General features: G+C 38.5%; 2 protein-coding genes across 6 annotated transcripts in view; one reads left to right on the top strand and one right to left on the bottom strand.

Annotated features, from left to right (window-relative positions):
• The window catches only part of dlgap2b (discs, large (Drosophila) homolog-associated protein 2b), a 168,630-nt gene that overhangs the window by 17,097 nt on the left and 130,112 nt on the right, over nucleotides 1-21,421 (bottom strand). For all 5 annotated transcript variants that reach the window (XM_057823420.1, XM_057823421.1, XM_057823422.1 and 2 more), the window contains 4 exons: nucleotides 8,955-9,313; nucleotides 6,809-6,894; nucleotides 6,294-6,700; nucleotides 5,691-5,782 (listed from right to left, as the gene is read on the bottom strand). In XM_057823420.1, coding sequence (XP_057679403.1) covers nucleotides 5,691-5,782; nucleotides 6,294-6,700; nucleotides 6,809-6,894; nucleotides 8,955-9,313 — 944 coding nt within the window. The remainder of the gene's footprint in view (nucleotides 1-5,690; nucleotides 5,783-6,293; nucleotides 6,701-6,808; nucleotides 6,895-8,954; nucleotides 9,314-21,421) is intronic.
• Nucleotides 471-21,421, top strand: part of LOC130907904 (cytospin-A-like) — a 176,822-nt gene continuing 155,871 nt past the window's right edge. Inside the window, exon 1 of the transcript XR_009061546.1 lies at nucleotides 471-608. The gene's annotated coding sequence lies outside the window, so the exon portion shown is untranslated. The remainder of the gene's footprint in view (nucleotides 609-21,421) is intronic.

Here is a 21,421-nt window from a genome sequence, read left to right as displayed (position 1 = left end):
AATATGATCTATCGTTAAGGTTTTTTATTTATTTATTTTTACAGGATAAAAAAGTGAATTGTTCAGAATTCCTTTCTTAAAAAGTTAATTACAGCTCCATGACTGATGGTGGCAGTAGCGCCATAGTATATTTCACTGTTGCCTTAAATAGGTAAGCCGAACACATGGAAGACAAAGTCACTTTTTAAAATGAATTTTAAGCGGAAGAGCGACTGGCTGGCAACCAGTTCAGGGTGTCCCCAGCCTACTGCCCGTAGTTAGCTGGGATAGGCTCCAGCACCTCCGCGACCCTCGTGAGGAATAGCGGTATGGAAAATGAATGAATGAATGAAGGTGCTACGTCATACACAGTGGCGCCACCAGGGGGTGGCCACTATAAAATTCTTGGCCACCCCAGTGGCCACCCAGTTTTCCAGTATATCTTTTAGATTGTTGTAGCATCAGTTATGCATTTCATCCTAAATGCACAGCCAGGACTATTGTTGGATTTAACTCGGGTGTCATGGGGTCGCCACTGACAGGTAAAGCTACGGTGACGCAAATTTAAACACACCGGGGTTTGATTGCAGTACGAATCAACAGGGCTCGTCACCAGCATGACCACACTGGTAAGCCATTTTAAGTTCATGTATTATTTTCATGCCATTTGTTTTAGATGCCTGTTTGATTGATCACTCCTTTTCAATATCTACTTTGCTTATTGTGCGTGACGCTACATTGATAGTTCACTGTTGTCAGAGCCACGTGAGAAATCGCCCACAGCGTTGACAGCATGGGCAAAGTGAGAAAGTTAGAGTTACAGACTTAAAAATGAGGCGATGTCCACGCCGTGTGTGTCTGATTATGCTGGAGAAATGCATTAATGCTTGGTCAACACCGGCGCTCAACTTCCTGCTTTGGTTGTAGGCGTTCTCTTCCATTCACGCAATTTCACTTTAGTATGTGTACAGTGGGGAGAATAAGTATTTGATAAAACCCATTGGCATTGTATCAAATACTTGTTCTTCACACTGTAGTTCCTCTGACAGCCACCAGTCTGTGCTATTGGACGGTGTTTGCTTGTATTTCCCATTATAAATGGTAGATGAATTTTCTTTTGTGACAAGCGAACTACATGTACGTAAATCATATTCTTAAATATGTTTGAAGATGTTATATTTAACATGATTATCATCATGTATTTATACTATACATTCATGTATACATATCATATATTTAATATTTTTAATCATATATTTATATAAATACCCGGTAATCAGGGGTGAAAGTGGGCCAGAACGGTCAGGAACGCAGTTCCGGTATAAGATTCAGGGCCAGAACGCAGTTCCGGTATAAGATTCTGGGCTGGAATGCTGTTCCAGTGTAAGATTCAGGGCCGGAATGCTGTTCTTGTACACGGTGCTTTGATTCCGAAAATATGACAGCAACTGTCAAAACGCAATGTAAAAAAAAAAAAATGTTTTTTAATTAAAAAATGCCAAGCTGCCACACATGCATTTCAGCTCCAAGAAGAAAACAATACCAAAATCAGATTTACATATACAAGTGTTAACAACAAGCATAAAAAAGTGCTTGTGTAGCATAATCAGTTTACACCAATATTTATTATTGATTTTATTCCATGGATGGCATGGAGGTTTCCCCAGCTGCTGCAGTTATCTGAGTCTGACGATGATGAGTTACGTCATTGTGCGAATGCACGCAGCAAAGCAAAACGCCTGGACATACTGACATGTGATCAGCAGAAGTGGTTAGCTCTGATTGGTTCAAATGTGCATGTTTTCTGGAAGAGCAAAAAAGAAGAAGCTTGTTGAATTGATGCGACAAAAAAGGGCAATACAACATAAAATGGATCAAATCTTTAAGAGCAACGAAAGAGTTGAGGAGGCTTATTTATCATATTTAGTTTTGTTTACACTGATGCAGAGGTTCAGAACATCTTAGCTGTCATTGTGCACTTTGGACTTATATTTGTTCATTTATGTTAGGCTACTTATTCATTTCCTTATGATTAAAAAAAGTCAATGTTTGCGCGATCTTCAAAATATATTCCATTTCACTCTGCATAATATAAGTTATTTGTCCTTATTTTTCTTAATGTATGTTACTTATATCTTTATTATTTAAACAAACAAAAAAAGAATGTTTATATTAACTTCAATTTTAATATATATCCTATGGTCTTAAGTAGTTAAAATTGAGATTTGGCATTTAGTATGTGAGGAAATGAGGGAAAATAAAAATTAGGAGATGGAGGTTGGGGTCATTGCTGTTTTTGTTCACTTTTATTTTGCAAATCATTGAAAAAATACAATTTTGAATGAAAATCAGTTTTTGTATGTGTTATAGAAATAACTGTGCTAAAACAGTTTTCTTTGCATTTTAGTAGTTTAAGAGGTTTGACACCCCCCCCTAAAAAAAAATAAAATAAAATGGGGAAAAAAATAAAAAATTTCTGGCTCCGTGGCGACCTTCACGTCCCAGAGTTCAGGCAAGAAATTCTAGCCACTTTCACCCCTGCCGGGAATAGTTACTGGTGACAATAGTAATACGTAATCCTAAAATCAATGTGTAGTAGTAGTAAAATAATACTGTGTTATAAATATATTGTAGTTTATATCAGTTATAATAGTAAGAATAGTGAAGTTATGCTTATTGGTTCCATTTTATTTAATTTTGTACCTTATATACAGATACGTACATTTTGTTTATTGTACTCATGTTTTACTTTAGGTTATTACCTGCTGTGTGCTGCTGTGCCCAATAAAGTACGAAAAGTGTGCATAGCGAGTAATCAATTTTGTGCTGAGTGACGAACCCTATTAAGACGGCCGTGAAAAACAGAATAAACTGAACAAATGTGGATTATGGACTATGCACATTAAATCATTATTAACATCAAATATTACACAATACACCAAAGTATATCAGTAACCGTATCCTTAAGTCTTTCTGACAGTTTTTCCCTGACCTTTTTACTGCAATAATATAATGAAAACCTGAAATTATGGCTTTTAGTTTTGGTGTGCCACCCCAAGATTTTAAGTGGCCCCATCTGGCCACCCCTATGAAAAATTTCTGGAGGCGCCACTGGTCATACAAGACTCGGACCCGGGCGTGTAACGTCTACAGGCAACTTCTGCAATCAACAAGCACAATAATTAAAGTAGGTTTTGTTCCCCCTATCACCCTTTTCTGATTTTGGTAGATTGTGTTTGTTGGCCGTTTGTGTGTGGTAATTTAAGCGTTCCTGATTTTGCCTGAAGGCAACAAATGCCAGCCTGAGGCAGGAGTATCAAAACCAGTCCTAAAGGGCTACTGTGGGTCCTGGTTTTGGTTCCTACCAATCGAGCAGAGACAGTTTAACACTATTAAGATCGCGGGGCAGTCAAGTGACCAAACACCCAGAAAAAAAAATCTCTGCGCCTGTTCAATTTAAAGTGTCGTGCTTTAATGACTTTTCCTAAAGCTGCTTATTTACCTCACTATTTTTTTTTTAACATTTTGAAATCACTCCAAGAAAATGTCATTTGAACATTTCAGCCTTTCTGAATCATTTCAGCCCTTTGCGTGTTTAACCAAGTTTCTGCTAAAATTAGCACCTGACTGCAATCAACTGATTACACTTGTAAGACACCAGATTGGTGAAAAGGTGTCGTTTCATTTTGTTGGAATGATATCCAGCACCTATGTGGAATAGTTTGGGCACCATTGCTTTAAGGTATATTCATAGGGAATTTGACATAGGATGGCCTGACAAGCTTTCAGTCTTATATTAAACGCGCTTATTATGATCAACCAAGGGCGTGGGTTTGCATAGGGACGATAGGGATATTACAGTACACTACCAACTTTTCAGGATGCTCAAATTGTCCCCACCTACTTTTAAGATACCTTATTTGCATTATATAATGAGTTCAGTTATATGGGTAATTTAGATTGTCTTCCCAAGTTCCCATATGCTGTAAGGATAGAATAGACCCTACTATTATTAAGTGAATTCTTTTCATTATGTTCAGACTTACATTTATCCCGTTTCACTTGCTGAATGTGCCAGTCCATTTTTTCCCCCTCAAATTCACGTTTGATTGGCTGATGACTAGACCCCCCCACCCCCTTCTCCAGCTACACAGATGCACACTCTCACCGGCAGAAATACAACATGCCGCCTCCTCCACCCACTTCGAAGAGGAGGTTTATTAGAAGTTTTTTTCAGCTAGCACAAGCCACTCTAAGTAATGTAAAAAGGCATCAATGTTTGTGCTACTAAAAGTCTGACCTGCATCAGAGTTAGCATAGCATTAATCTTAGCATAGCATTAATCTGTGTGGATTTGCTAACTAGCAAAACTACAGTGGTTAAGCCAGCCTCTACAAGGAACAATAAAGTCACAATAGCTGTCCATCATTTGGATCATTGTTTGCATTATGTGCAACGCGGTGGCTTCAGAGGGCAAGTACCAAGAAATGGTACATTTCAGAGGGACACTGACATGAAAATGAACCGACATGAAAAAAAAAATCTGTCAAATGAAATCACACATCACAATATCATGAGAGTACTTTGGTCAGAATTTTGGGGTAGTCTAGGATGCCTCAGATGTAGATCGTTCCTTGGATAGCTCAGATTTTTTTCCCATGATCCCCCCCCCCCCCCCCCCCCCCCCGCCAAATAACCTTTTATATTACAATAGTCTAGTTTGAGTCTAGGGGTGCTCCAGTGTCACCCAGAAGTGGACCCATTCTTGGATAGCTCCCCACTTTTTTTAATAAAGGGACTTGCACATCAAAATGTTGTGTCTTAAGTAGTTTTTGTGAAAACAAAGGTTTGAATCGAACCTGAATCAATTCACATAAGTTATAAGTCAATACATACTTATTTAGCGTTGATCATTTCACCTATCAATTATTCGGATCATATTTGTGAGAAATGTGGCCCTGACCCCCGTTCAATAATCTGTTTGGTCTTATAAATGTCCCGTCCCTAGCAAAAAGTACATGCAGGTTATGCTGTTATATTGTCCCTTCCAATGTTGAGACCAAACCGACGCCCTTGTTATCAACAATAAGAAGTACATATTAAAACCATCATGTGAGGAGGCAATGCCATCGACTCCAGTCAAGACCGCGTGAGTTAGCTTGCGTCATAAAATGGATTGGAGCCAGTTAAGAAGCGACCTGTCTGAGGAACAAGGACACGGAATTGATATGAAATAATACGACATACTTGGACCACAAATCCTAGGGGACCTCAGATATGGATGGCTAGCTTGTGTTGTTCGAAGCAAACTAAAACAAATTTACAAGGCCTAAGACAGCCACTGCAGTCATGGGTGTGGTTTGGGGACATGAGGACAAAGCAGTAAGATGGAGTGGTAGTCCATTATTCAGACTCTGAGGCCTAATTCCCACTGCTGCCTATGTGCATTAATGGAAGGGCTCAAGTCCTTCTTATTGGAATTCCCATTTCGTTCTCTGAGGGCTCGACGGCGGCAGAGGGACCGTTTCACTATTGATTGCTGCGGTCTATTGCCGGAGGACGAACAAGATTGTCAAAGCTCAGGCAGGGACTGAAGGGTACATCTACCCGTAATGCAAATCTTTCAGAAGCAAATTAATAACATGTTGTCCGATTCTGAAGGGATTTCAACTGTGAATATTATTTTTTTGTTGTTGTTGACCATCACTCACCAGATTTTGCTGACACAGCCAGTAAAACTGCTGAAACTTTTGGGACATTAGCAGCTGAGCACTTCCCACAGCACTCCGGATTTTACCTAGAACTGGAAAGAGAGAGCGATTATAACGACAATACAAACAAAACTACAGTTGTGTGTTTTTAGACTAAATGTCTTTGATTTACTATAAGGGAAAATGAACAGTACGGTCTCAGTTCATACATTTTTTTCCAATTCCGGGCTTCGACTGCCCACTGTCGAAGTGCCCCTGTGCAATGCACTGAACCCTAAATTGGCAGCGCCTTGAATGGCAGCAGCACCCTTGGTGTGTGAATGTGTGCTAATGTAAAGCGCTTTGGGCATGGTAACCATATAGATAAATGCGCTATATAAGTACTCTCCATTTACAGGATTCCTGTTGGTCTGCCATTGGTTATCTTTAATTATTTTGAACATTTTAGATTGTTTTAGTAAATAAGCTTTTGATTATCTTGTTTCGCCAGAATTCAGAACTGAGTTTAGAAATTTACTCTAAAATACAGGTCTAAATTGAAACCTCAGCACTGCCAGTTATCCTGTACTCATGTAAGACAATAAAGAAAAGAAGGATGCTCACTCTCTTCCGACAGATCATGTTCCTCTGCCTCCCTCTCCATCTCTTTACACCATCCCTCCATTCTTTTGGATTCATTGTGAAGAAGCTGCATGAACCAGCCGCCATCCCTACGAAGAGGAGACACTCGACCCGACTCGCTGGCCTCTAGGCTGGGTTCAACCAACCAGGTTTCAGGCTGCGGGCTGGAAGGCCCGCTGGAGGCTCTGTAGTCCTCCCTGTAGCTAAACAGGCCCTGTGTGCGCACCGTGCGGATGGCTCCGTACTGCGTGGGCGTGCTCGGCTCAGAATGGCGACCAAATGCGCCCCCGAACTGTAAACCCTTATCTTCCATGGAAGGGAAACCCTCCAGCTCCATGTCGGCTTGCACTGCAGTGGTAACGCTGTTGGAGCGTTTCACCCGCCCTCGCCTAAATGTTACATGTTTACAATATATGATTAGTATTAACATATAAATCTAGGACAGGGAAAACACTCAGAAAATATAATAAAATGGGACTGGCAAGTGTCCCACAAACCTTTTATTATCCTCCACTTGGATACCTATCGAGTGAAACTGAGGAAGGCCTTTGCTTTCAGTCTCGGAGTCTGTCACAGTTTCCACCTGTTGAAGAGATGGATGGCACAATTGAACATTGAAGTCAAGAGTATGAATACTCGTGTACATCTCCAAAGCACAGATCAACATCTGCTACGTTCTTCCACTGCATCATGGCTTTTAGTGCTTATAATATACCAGTTTCTTACCGGCCTCTCAGTGATGTAGTGTGTTTGTGCAGCAACAAAAAAGTTATTGTATACTGGTTTGTTGATCTCGTGAATATCAATTTGCAAAAATCATTGGAAATGTAAATGCTCGGAGTCTTGTAGCTTATATCCATGATTGTCAATAGAGATGAGTAAAACTATAGAACGGTTAAGCTTAGGGAAAAGAAATGTTTTTAAAACTACCAATATATGAATGTAGAAAAGAGTAGAATGGTATGAGGAGTAGACATGTGTCAATTATCGGTTTCAAAGTATAGTGTGGTATGAAACGTCAAGGTTTCAAAACCGCACAATTTTCCGTCATACCATCCCTAAGGGATTAGCTATTTTTTTATGTCCCAACAAAGCTCAACCCTCCCCCAGCGGTTTTTGCTCAGTGTCGGTGAGTCAGCTGTGCTACACGATGGCTGGAGGAGGTGAAACTCCTGAACTTTTTTCCCCCATGGAAAACTAAATCGCTGGTATGGGAATACTTCGGCTACAGAAAAGTTACAGACTGCTGCGGTTTAGAAGAGGAGGACCAACCGACATGTAAAACTGCTGCCGAGGAGGCAATACCTCCAATATGATTTTGCATTTATACAAAACTAAGGTTAGTAAACTCTGTCATGAACATTTCCCACCAGCTACGAGAGTTAACTCCGGCGTGTTTAGTGTGTCTAGCTGTGGTAAAACATGTTTTTTTTTTCTTTCTGGCAACTGTCTGTATTGAGAAAGAGAGTGTGAGTATAATGTGAACGTGATACGAGTTATATCCCCGTGCTTTTTGTGGAAAATTCTTTTTCTTTTCTGATGTTAATAATGTTGAGCTGTGGCTGTGGGTTTAGACTCACCTAAAAGCATTTATTTTAATTTTATTTAGAATATCTTTTCTTTTTTTTTGTATTTTATTTCAACATTATACATATGTTCCAATTTTCTAATATGTTTTGAAAAATAAAAATCCTGTTCAATGGAAAAAAAGTTATTTTTTTAAAACCCAGATATGTCAAAGTAACACATTTTAGAGCCGTAATTGCAATACCGTGACATTTTTGTTTAATGTTATGTTACCATACCATCAGAATATCATACTGGCACAGGCCTAATGAGTCAAGAAAAAAAAAAAAATCAATCTTGTCTTGAACAAACTTAAAATATATTGAAATGTATAACATGGATGGAATTAGCTGAGGCTCTGTTGAATCACTGAACGCAGCATTATTTAGCTTAGTATGACACTGGCACAGATATGGTTGTGAATAAATGCCATCGCTACTATTCAATTATACTGATGAACTGTAGTATACTCTTCGTAATTGATTTAAACTTACACTAGCCTACTGCTCGCCTCTATTAAAGTAAAAAAGCATTAAAGTCATTTTCCGATATTTTAAACTGGTTCATGTATAAGATGGGTAAAAATGGGAGTGTTCAGGTTAAACAGCAGGGTTTTTTTAATATATAATTGTAATTGCATTTGTAAGTTAAATCGTTCTGCAAACCGTGGGTTTTGAAATTTGCAACGATGTGACGTCACAGTGTTTTGATTATAAAAGTACCTGCCTTCATGCACTCTAATATCAGGAGTGCTGAACACTGAGAAAAGCACTAAGCATACCGTATATAGATCTTGCATTATTTAAATCTATACATGTGGATTGGGTTGGTTTAGTACAATTTATTTGTTGCACAACTAGTTGCTCTCTTTATAACTTGTCGGCCTCCCCGCCTGGTCCTCTATCGACTTTTTCATCTTCTATGCTTCGTCTCTGAAAGCCTGCAAGACGACGTGGACCTCCATCCTTGCTGTTTCATTTGATTTAAATGGATTTGTAATTCAAACAGAAACATTTTGCTCTTATAAGATTTAAAAACACTGTCATTGTAAGAGTCCAAACGTTATACTGTGCATACCTGTATCCCGATAGAGGATCGAGGGGTTTTGAGGTACTCTTCCGCCTTGGATACCAACACGGCTTTGTCACATGTCTGGATGGAACTGTGGCTGCCCAAAGACGAGTGCCTCTTGGGTGCAGCGGCCTCCATGGCCATCGTGACCGCTTTGGAGCTGTCCAGGCTGTCCATGGAGCTGTAGATGGGACGTCCGAGGCTGTCGGTGGCCCACAGACCACCTCGCGGTTGCCTCCCTTCCTGGTAGGCATCTTGGGTGGACTCAGTGCTGCTCTGGGCTGTCACAGAGATAAGAGGCTTGGTGGTGGCGCGCGGGGGCACAGGAGGTGGAGTCTTCTTGTAACTAGGAGGATATGACACCGCTGGATAGCACAAGCAGGATGACAGGACGAGGACAAGGCAAAACAAGGGTAGAGAATGAATAAAACCAAAACTTAACAAAAAATTCCCCAGAAGCAACTGTTTGAAAAGCATGATGGGAACCCAAGCACTTTTAGCAGGGTAAAGGTCACTGAGGAAATGTTGGGTGTAAGTTGCAGAGCACATGTGTATAAAATGTGATTACAGGGGCAGTGAAATGAAGGTTAATAGCGGTGATTTGCTCTCTCAAGTGCAAATGAAAAGCTAAGTGGGTTTCATCCACATGGAATTCTCGATTTTAGTCCACCAATTTGGTTATAGAAAATTCACTTCAGAAAATTATTTGGAACAGTGTTGTGAACAATGGTATTGAAACACAGACAACTAAAGGTATGCTAAAAGGAAGTGTAAAAAGAAGACAATAGTTTCCACTGCTGTGGAAATGAGAGAGTCTGGCTCACAAACCCTTTAATACAGTTGTGGTCAAAAGTTTACATACACTTGTGAAGAACATAATGTCATGGCTCTCTTGAGTTTCCAGTTATTTCTACAACTCTGATTTTTCTCTGATAGTGATTGGAACAGATATTTCTTTGTCACAAAAAACATTCATGAAGTTTGGTTCTTTTATGACTTTATTATGGGTGAACAGAAAAAAGTGATCAAATCTGCTGGGTCAAAAATATACATACAGCAGCGCTAATATTTGGTAACATGTACCTTGGCCATTTTTACTTCAATTAGGGGCTTTTGGTAGCCATCCACAAGCTTCTGGCAAGCTTCTGGTTGAATCTTTGACCACTCCTCTTGACAGAATTGGTGCAGTTCAGTTAAATTTGATGGCTTTCTGACATGGACTTGTTTCTTCAGCATTGTCCACAAGTTCTCAATGGGGTTTAAGTCAGAACTCTGGGATGGCCATTCGAAAACCTTAATTCTAGCCTGATTTAGCCATTCCATTACCACTTTTGATGTGTGTTTGGGGTCATTGTCCTGTTGGAACACCCAACTGCGCCCAAGACCCAATCTTCGGGCTGATGATGTTAGGTTATCTTGAAGAATTTGAAGGTAATCCTCCTTCTTCATTATCCCATTTACTCTCTGTAAAGCACCAGTTCCATTGGTAGCAAAACAGCCCCACAGCATAATACTACCACCACCGTGCTTGACGGTAGGCATGGTGTACTTTGGGTTAAAGGCCTCACCTTTTCTCCTCCAAACATATTGCTGGGCATTGTGGCCAAACAGCTCGATTTTTGTTTCGTCTGACCACAGAACTTTCCTCCAGAAGGTCTTATCTTTGTCCATGTGATCAGCAGCAAACTTCAGTCGAGCCTTAAGGTGCCGCTTTTGGAGCAACGGCTTCATTCTTGCACGGCAGTCTCTCAGTCCATGGAGATGCAAAACACGCTTGACTGTGGACACTGACACCTGTGTTCCAGCAGCTTCTAATTCTTGGCAGATCTGCTTTTTGGTGATTCTCGGTTGAATTTTCACCCTCCTGACCAATTTTCTCTCAGCAGCAGGTGATAGCTTGCGATGTCTTCCTGATCGTGGCAGTGACAAAACAGTGCCATGCACTTCATACTTACAAACAATTGTTTGCACTGTTGCTCTTGGGACCTGCAGCTGTTTTGAAATGGCTCCAAGTGACTTTCCTGACTTGTTCAAGTCAATGATTGTTCAAGTCAATAATCACTCACAAGAAATTGCTAATTCGTGTTGCTGTATGTATATTTTTGACCCAGCAGATTTGATCACTTTTTCTGTTAACCCATAATAGTCATAAAAGAACCAAACTTCATGAATGTTTTTTGTGACAAAGAAGTATCTGTTCCAATAACTCTATCGGAGAAAAATCAGAGTTGTAGAAATAACTGGAAACTCAAGAGAGCCATGACATTATATTCACAAGTGTATGTAAACTTTTGACCACAACTGTACTTTGCCTTGCATCTCTTTTATGGCGTTGAGGTCACACTTCCTAATCCTCGATTTTTTTTTTTTGGGGGGGGGGGGGGGGGGGGGGGAGCTAAAATTCTTGATGATTGTTGAAAAGATAAAGAGTTGTGTCCCAAGACTTTTGTTCACATAGTTCTAACTCACCAATGATTCTCCCTCAGTTTAAGCAAGCAGCAATCTACAGTATATTTAACTCATTCATTATGTCATATAAATGTATGGAGTAATCTTTAGATTCTACTAATTATTAAATATCAACATTAGTAGAAAGTAAGGTTAACATGGAAGACACTGGTTCTGTTTTAGACTGACAGTCACTAATTCAAATATTATCAAAAATAGATAATAAGCCATTCTATTGCCTCTGAAACGCATGCATCAATATTAACAAGTGTACAACACACACACACACACACCCCCACACACACACACACACACAGGAGCACGAAGACTACTTGGCTCAGCTAATTAAATGCAACGAAACCTCAGGAATTCGGTTAAGACAAATCCCATCACAGACTTGATTTCCTTCCAACTTGAAGGGGCTGCAGTGCTACAAGAGACAGTGGGTGGATTCCAAAATGAAGCTTTGTGACTCAGGCAATACAAAATGCCACACTGTCTATTTATACATCTCCCAGCCATCTGACTTCAACGCTGAACATGTTGGATACAGACATGCCCACCAGCTGAATACTGCAAAAGATGGCGTTACTTATACAGTATACCACCACCATTTCTCAAACAAGAGCACACCCCGTTTATTGATGGATGTCAAAACATGTACTGTGTTTATGTTTTAAAGCAACACTTGGTAACTTCAGTTTTGGTCGATTTTAGCGATACTGGTTGGACAAAAGCGATAGTGTTTTGCCTTAACTCATTCACTCCCAGCCATTTTCACCAAAGCAAGGCCCTTCTCTCCCGGCCGTTTTACTGGATTTTGACTGATTTTGCAAGGCCAACAGAAAATTCTGTTCTATTGCTATATAAACATGGAACCCACCAAAAGAAAGATTAGGCTCTCTTCTTCAGCAGAAAAAAAGTTAGTTCATATCTTTTTCCATTCTTTAGAAATCAGCATTAGAAAATAGCTTAGTTTGAGCAATTTTCCAATTTCTGATGAAAAAAGAGAAATTGAGCTTTTTGTGAAAGCATACATTTCAAATATAACTTTGACTTTAACACAGCTATTTTTCGCTTATGTGACGTCCCAAACATCTGAATAATGTTTTCGTTCTACAAAATAACAACAACACAAATAGAACTTTGGATTTCAAAGTAACAATTTATTTACACATAACTAAACTATTGAACTGTTGAAGTATTTGTGCACATAACAACGGGGAAGGCTCAGTAATCTGATGAGTCCGGATCAAGATCGGTCTCACTTTTTTCTTCATTGTTGGTTTCAACCTCGGGCTAAGGAGTGACGCAACGTGAGCTCCGCAGAACGCCAGTGGAACCTGACGCTGTTGTGGACGTCACCGTCTGTCTCATCAAGATGGATTTTTAAAAATCCTTCTTTGACGATGGTTTCGTTTTCTTTTCAAAACACTCCTCCAGTGTCGTTTGCCTTTTTTTTCTGATCGTTCTCAACATTTTTCTCACGCGTCTTCACAAGATCCCTCCAACTTCCGTTTCCTGACTATTTTTCTTCACTTCCTTTCTGGCCCGAGATGAGTTCTTACCAAATGCGCTACTGACCTCCAGTGGCCAGTTTTATTGCTTTAAAATGGGTTTTGAGCTTTGTGCATTGTATCTTAGATACATTGGAACCTATAAATGCCTTTTATTAAAAAAAACAAAACAAAAGTATAAATAAGTTTTTTGGACACTGAAGCAATTAAAAATAGAACGTATTTATACGTTTTTGGGAGCAAATGAGTTAAGGAAGACTGCGGTTCCCAGGACCAGTGTACACCCGAACAGTTTCGTAAAATCATCAATGAATTAAAAATCAATCTCCCGGTTGCCCGCAGATGGATTAAACAACATTTCTGTCTCTGGTGGCTGAGTGAAGGACAAATAGTAATAAGGTAATGAATCCAGTTGTGACTAAACAATAGCATATGATGGTTAGCAACCGTGTGGCTTAGTGAGGCTAATGCCCCCACCCCGCCCGAACTTGAGGGAGGAGGGGGCGTCACACCAGCGAGTGAAAGCCGGGCCAATGTTTATTCTGTATATGGTAGCCTCTCTCATATTTTTTTCTCCTCAGACAAAACTTTTTGTCTATTTTGTTGCTCTGCCATCTTTGCAGCATTCGAGCGAAAGCGTTTGCATCGACTTCCGTCTTTATAATGAATTGGGAAAGCGAGAAGTGACAAGTGCCATAAAGCAGTTAGCGCATTTGTAGTTTTTTTGTTTGGCAGGGTTTCTGCCATCCTCCTTAAAGTTAATTGTGCCGGTGGAAGCGATACAGACCATCTCAAGATATAAAAGAGGTGTCATTCAACTAGTTGTCAGTCGACATATTATCACAAATGTTATGAAAATTTTATAAAGGTTGAAAAGTGAGGATAAGCGACTCAGAAAATGAATGAATGAGTTACCTAGTGTTGCTTTAAGCACAACATTCTCACTTCATTACTTATATTGGATTTTAAAACCCCAATTCTAATGAAATGTTGGCATTGTTAAATATACAAACAATACAGTGTAATGAAATGTTGGCATTGTTAAATATACAAACAATACAGTGATTTGCAAATCATGTTCCAACTATATTTCATTGAATACACTACAAAGACACAGAATTTAATGTGCAAACTGATAAACATTATTCTTTCTAGCAAATACTGTACTTATTACAAATATAGCTGCGGTAGACTTTTTCATAGATTTCAATGACATTTACTCTTGGTAAGAAAAACCACGTTCCATAATTTCCAGACAATCTCCACTGTCAATGAGTCATGTCTTCCATGGTTCATTCACTATTTTCTGTGGATACATAGTTTAAGTGTCAATATTGTGACTTTTTCATCAATAACAAGTTAACTTTATGAATTTTTTTAGCATTCATTTTGGGGCTGCAACTATCGATTATTTTAGTAGTCGATTAATCTACCAACTAGTTAGTTCGAATAATCGAGTAATCGGATTAGGAACATTTAATGCGTTGCAGAATAAATTTCAGGAGATGTAAAACAAAGGCTTGCTAAGATTGCACTTCCAAAAGACCATTACATGCGATGACAAAATAAAATTCCAGAATAAATGAAACTACCTGAGCTTTGCCTAAAAACAGAATTTTAAAAAATGAGGATCTACGTACAAAAAAGAACAATTTGCCAAGTTGCATAGAAAAAGTCCGCTAGCTTAAATGCTATAAAATGCAAAACTTTTTTTTTTTTTTTAACAATGCTCTTGACAAATTGTTTAAACAAATATTCCTACAAAAACGGCTAAATATACCAATAAACTCAAATACGAACGTATAAAAAAACATTAGCTCAAACAAAATCTTACCTTATATTGGTCTTAACAGGGAGCAGCTGAATTCTGCCATCATAAATGAGTTATGTCATATTCACTCTGGCCACTAGAGGGCAGTGTATCCACCCAAATCAATAAAACTAAATGCAAACACTTACAAACCATTACACTTTTACTCTAAACGAAAACTGGAAGCAGCAAAATTTGATTCAAAATTTTTTATTGAATTACTCGAGTTAATCGATTAATCGTTGCAGCACTAATTAATTTTCTATAATAGCAAGTTGTTTTAGACCTTTCGCTATCTGTAAATAATTAATCGCCCCCTCTGACTAGCCCTTTTTAGATTGCCAATAAGCATTCCCTTTATTTGGTGTCACTAACACCTTAAATACCAAGGGGGCATTTGTAACATTACTCTGAGCGCAATTCATGTTGTGCAGTAATCATAGGATTTTGCACTTGGATAAATCACAAGAGACACAGCAGCACTCTTAAAATTATGTGCAAAAGCTATTGATTTGATTGACTACTGATTATTGATTACCGTATTTTTAAGACTGTAAGGTGCACTTAAAATAATTTGTTTTCAAAAATTGACAGTGTTCCTTTTATAATCTAATGCAGTTTATGTATGAATTTCGGTCATGCTTGATGACCTTGAACCTATTTTGTTGGCGCATAATCGAGATCGAATGATATGGGATTTTCAGGAACCGACTATTAGTATTTAGAGGGGCCGGTAACAGATTTTTGGAGCCGATATTCATTTGCTGTAAAAGTGTCAAATTTGGCTTTAAAAAAATAATAATGTAAACACTGAACTTTATTGAAATGCCTAAAGCATGTTTATTGACTCAAACAAATAGAAACTAATAGCTCCCGAAGCGCCTGAATTTCCTTGACTCAGAAACATCCCTTATAAAGTTGAATAAAAGGTTAAATAAATAGTTCTCTGAATTTCTCCACAGAAAAGAAAGCCGTGGTGACCTCGTCTAAGTATCCTTGAGCAAGATAGTAAGGATATACTGTGAAGCGCTTTGAGGGCCTTAAAAAGGTAGAAAGGCACAATACAAGTATAACTCCATTTACCATTACCATCCAGAGGACTGGGTGAATGCTAGCACAGTAGACAGCAGGCAGGAGAGAGGGGCGCGGCTGCATCTGAGCCGAAACAACCTAGTTTTAAATGGATTTTTTTCATATTGGTCGGTCGGATTAAAAAAAAAAGGCAAATACCGATATACGTCAAATCTCCAAATATCGGTGCCGATAATAGGCCGATTATCGGTCGGGCCAATCTCTAGTGCATAACTATGTTGTACTGTCCAGTAAAGTGCTCAAGACACAAATTCACTACTGGGTAGGGATGGGAATTGATAGGATTTTTACAATTCCGATTCCATTATCAATATTGCTTAACGATTCGATTCTTTATCGATTCTCTTATCGATTCTAATTTGGGGAAAAAGAAGAACAAACATTTTGATTGGCATCTAGTTTGTTTAATCAGAAGTCACAACCTTACAAACTCACAACGAGGTCAAAAGAGGCCCATAGCCTCGATGTCAACTGTGGCAATATGTAACTGGCAAATAGACAAGAATGTGTAACATTTTACTGAAACATTTTTCTAATAGAAATAAAAAAATCCTCCTTTTTAAAAGGACATATGATCTGATAGCACTCAAAAAAAAAAAAAAAAAGATAAATACTGTCAAATACAACATAACAGTGCGAAGTGCAAATGTGCAAAATTAACAATTCTGACATAGTTGGGGTACTCTATGGAAAGGTCTTTTGATACTTAGTAGAATAAGAGTTGTTTGGGACCAATGGGACCATCGTATCTTGAATTACGGGCGAAAATACGATGATTGGCTGTAGTCATCAGGTGCATTTTGGGAAGTAATTTGGAACATCCACTTCTGTTGGTCGAAACAACACAAAAATACCACAATGGGCTGCGGAGGTATATACTTTTGTGTGAAATCAGGAGTCAGATTGGCCATACAACCCACCAAATTAAAATGATTCCAGAAAAAAACACTGATTGGTGGACTACTGAAGAAATGAGTAATAAAATTGCTAAAAGAGTATTCAACGAGGAATACGATAGACCCATTAATATACTTTTGGGGAAAAATCACCATTTCTTTAAGTAGTCTCATGAATAATAACATGGCCTGGGAAAATCAATGCAAAATCTCTCTGTGAGGCTCTCCAGATAATACTTGAGTGGCCACCTGTTGAATAATAACATTGCTATACTTGTTGAATCGATCGTGAATAACAGGCGTAAACTACGTGACGTAATTCTTGCTGCTTGGAATCTATAAGAAAATCGGTAGGAAAACTACTAATCAATTCCATGGAATTGAAACGCACGGAACCGGTTCTCTATAGGAACCAGTTCTCGATTCCCATCCCTACTACTGGGCCCCTACTGACGTTACTGGGCTCCTGCTAAAAGCTTTGAGTAGCTTCTTTGGAGTGTCCTATTTGCCCATCTTATCATCTGAACTGCTTGTGTATGGCCACTGTATTTTGATATCCGGATAAACTGAACTGATTCATCATTCAAACCAATAAATAAAACACAATAAAAAAAATGCTCCTTGAATATGAATGTAAACTGGTTTGTTGATGGTATGATTTATAATCCGGTGCGCCTTTTAGCCCGAAAAATACGCTAACACGAAAAATTGTAGAAAAGGGCAACACTTCTCGAACAAGTCACAACAAGCTTCCGTCCATACAGACAGCGTTTAATTTCGTAAAAGCAATTACCTGTTTTTCATCATCTTCCAAAACTCTATTTTGAAATCCACATGTGGGCCTTATTTTCTCCACAAAAAAAATCAATGTACAAGTAATTTTATGTTGTAGCTCCCTTGAGTGTGTTAAGCATATCTCATGGAGGTGAAGGAAAAAAAAAAATCATCACACGGATCAGCTGTAACTAGAGATGTCCCGATCGATCGGGATGCCGATCGAGCGGGTCCGATCACGTCATTTTCAAAGTATCGGAATCGGCAAAAAAATATCGGACATGCTTTTTTTTAATATATATATATATATATATATATATATATATATTTTTTTTTTTATTAAATCGTTTTCTAATTGTATTTAACGTTACAGACATAGTATGTTACACTCATCCAGAGTCTTTAGTTAAGGCTTAAGGTAGGGTTATCAAATTTATCCCGTTAACGGCGGTAATTTAAAAAAAAAATTATCACGTTAAAATATTTAACGCGATTACCGCATGCGCTGCACGACCCACTCACACATTGTCGCGTTCAATGTGTAATGGCGCCGTTTTACCTATATGTATATATGTATATATATATATACATATATATATAGAGAGAGAGAGAGCTAAAAGGCAGCGTAAAATGAGTAGAGTGAATTTTGGCAGCCTTTGGAGCCTTTTTTTAATTGGCTAAAGCCTTACAATCCCTCTCCCTATGATTAAAAATATCGTGGGAAGCAATGTGGGGAAGAAAGGTAATAAATGATCTTTTTCTTAACACCCTATGTTATTTCCCAACGCAAAGATATATCAATTGGTACCACTGCGCACAGTCATGGTTGCACTTCCCATCATGCATTTGGGCAGAACAGTTAAATGGCTACAGTATCATTTACTGAAAGCTCAACAGATACACTAGATGGCAATATTTAGTCACAATATACAAAGTCACATTTATCCTCTAAGAATTACAAGTCTTTCTATCCGTGGATCCCTCTCACAGAAAGAATGTTAATAATGTAAATGCCATCTTGAGGATTTATTGTCATAATAAACAAATACAGTACTTATGTACTGTATGTTGAATGTATATATTCATCCGAGTTTTATTCATTTTTTTCTTAATGCATTGCCAAAATGTATATGATCGGGAAAAATTATCGGGAAAAATTGTAATTGAATCGAGAGCAAAAAAACAACAACAATCGGATTGGGAAATATCGGGATCGGCAGATACTCAAACTAAAACGATCGGGATCGGAACATGATCGGAACAACCCTAGCTGTAACCATACAAAACGTAAAAAAGACATACTGTAAATCAAATGCACAATCCGCTCTGCAAATGAGTCCACAAATTAAGTTAATGATCAGAATTTCTTCCATTTCAGAAACACTGAGTGATCATGAGTGTGGATAGATCTGCTCAAATTCATCAGAATTAAGTAATACATATTTTTGTTAGTGACTTCACTCCCCCTGTTTGAATGTTGAATTCCTCAAGTCCTTCCTAATTTTACCTGCAAGATTTGTTGCGGCAACTGTCGTTTATGCAGCCTGCATGTGTTTGAATGTGATTGTTTGCTGTTTAGTTCAGTCAACAGATAGTGGCGGTTATGTCAAAAGTCAACACAACTAAATGGGCCTGTTGCTTGACTAAAATGTCTTGTGAGTACCAAAAAGATGAGTGAGGATCCTATTTAGACACCTCTTAATGAACGTTGTCTCGTTTGACCTGTTTCTGTGGTATCTCTCATCAGTCCGCCGCAAGTCAGACAAAGAGACGCCTTCCTGCAACTCAAGCCGAACTAATAACCTTACTCTCGCTCCTGATGGTAATTATCTCCTTCTCCACACTGACCCGTTGCCATTTCAAGACTGCCTGACTCAAAGCTTGTCTAAAAGGTGGCGACGATGTCATCCACATAGGTCATAAGCAGAAACAAAAGCCGCACAGAACACAGTCTCCAGTATACACTGACTGTCCACTTCATTAGGTGTACCTCGCTAGTAGACATGTGCAGATTACCGGTTTCGAGGTATACCGTGTTATGAAAACGTCAAGGTTTCAAACTGCAAAAAAATCTGTCATACAGTCCCTATGGTATTGGCTATTTTTTATGTCCCAAAAATGGATGGAGAATTCCCTCGCTTGCAGCTGTAAGGCTCAATCCACCCCCACCGGTTGTTGCTCAGTGTCAGTGAGTCAGCTGTGCTACACGATGGCTGGAGGAGGTGAAACTCCAGAACTTTTTCCCCTCTATCGAAAAAAACAAAATCTCTGGTATGGGAATACTTCGGCTACAAAAAAGTTACAGACGGCCGTGGCTTAGAGGAGGCGGGCCAACCGACATGTAAAACATGTTTGCGGAGGGTGGATGCCGAGGAGGCAATACCTCCAATGTGATTTCACATTTGTACAAAATTAAAGGTTAGTAAACACTTTCATGGACGTTTCCCACTAGCTACTAGAGTAAACTCATGCATGTTTAGTGTGTCTCGCAGTGATAAAACATGTTTTTATCTCTCTGGCAACTGTCTATGTTGAGAAAGAGTGTGTGTATAATGTAAACATGATTCGAATCATACACACGTGCTTTTTATGGAAAATCATTATTTTTGTTCTTATGGTAATAATGTTGAGCTGTGGCTGTGGGTTTAGGCTTCCCTAAAGGACTGCAGTTTTTGATTAGAATATTTTATTATTTAAAAAAGTATATATATGGCGGAAAACGCTCAGGTGACTTGAAGTTCCGCCCTGAGACCCCCAATTTGGCCAACTTTCAAAATTGTCCGAATTACACGTGTGATACATCATTGGAAAGCTTAAAATCTCAATTTTGTGGGGGAAGAACAATTTTGAACAGGAGGGCATTTCTAAAAAAAAATTTTTTTTTCTAAACACACAAAACCCTATTTGGAGGTGAGAGCACGCGAGAGCAGAATTAAAGACTCCATGACTTTAACGAGATATCATCGCATACTTACCTTGTCAAGACATAGCTGTGAATGGCCACAGCTAGATTTTGGGGGGATTTTATGGGTGAAACATGGTAATATACCAAGGGTCGCGATGCAGATATCGCAGACATCAAGGAGTGGTGGAGATGTTCTTTTTCATATATTTACCCTTTTAAATGTTGTTTTTCAATTTTTATTTGTGTGGATCAATTTTTTTATCATCTAAAATATCGAAGAAAATGTGATAGTAACAAAAAACAATTAAGCGATAGTTATGAGGTAGATATCCGTGACTTTTTTACGGACACCATTTTTTTCATTGTGAGGTCATTTGTTTAAAAGTTTAAAACATGCAAGTGAATAATTTTTTTAAGACGTTTTTTTTTTTTTTTTTTCTTTTTTTTTTTTTTTAAACGAAATATTAGACGTTTTGAATAATAAATAAAATTAATTACCTACGTTTGATAGATGGGTTGAAACAAACACGGTTGCACGACGTTTGGGCTTTTGAGGGTAAAACGGACTAATTAAAAATAGTTCTGGGGCTTAATGTGCCATGAATCTGCTATGGCAGCATATTGACATATTGCTCTATCAAACACAACAGTTCTTCTGGCTTAAAATGCAGCAGTTTATTTTTAGCAGTTTATTTTATTTTAAAATACAGCAGTTTATTTCTGCAAGAGCAGAAACTGCTTTTTCAGTCTTGTCTGTGTTTTCCGCCATATATATTTTAACTTAACATTATAAGTATGGATGGATTATAAATTATTATTATTTTTTTTAAACCCAGATATCTCAAAGAAACACATATTAGAGCTGAATTTGCAATACCTTGAAACCGTGATATTTTGGCTTAAGGTTATCACACCGTCAGAATATCATACTGGCACATGCCTACTCTCTAGTATTGCGTTGGACCCCCTTTTGCCTCCAGAATAAATCCAACAATGCACAGGAAACATTCCTCAAAGTGTTTACTCTATAT

This window comes from Corythoichthys intestinalis, chromosome 19, assembly GCF_030265065.1.
Source record: "Corythoichthys intestinalis isolate RoL2023-P3 chromosome 19, ASM3026506v1, whole genome shotgun sequence".
Classification (NCBI taxonomy): domain Eukaryota; kingdom Metazoa; phylum Chordata; class Actinopteri; order Syngnathiformes; family Syngnathidae; genus Corythoichthys; species Corythoichthys intestinalis.
This window is presented reverse-complemented; position numbering and strand designations above follow the sequence as displayed.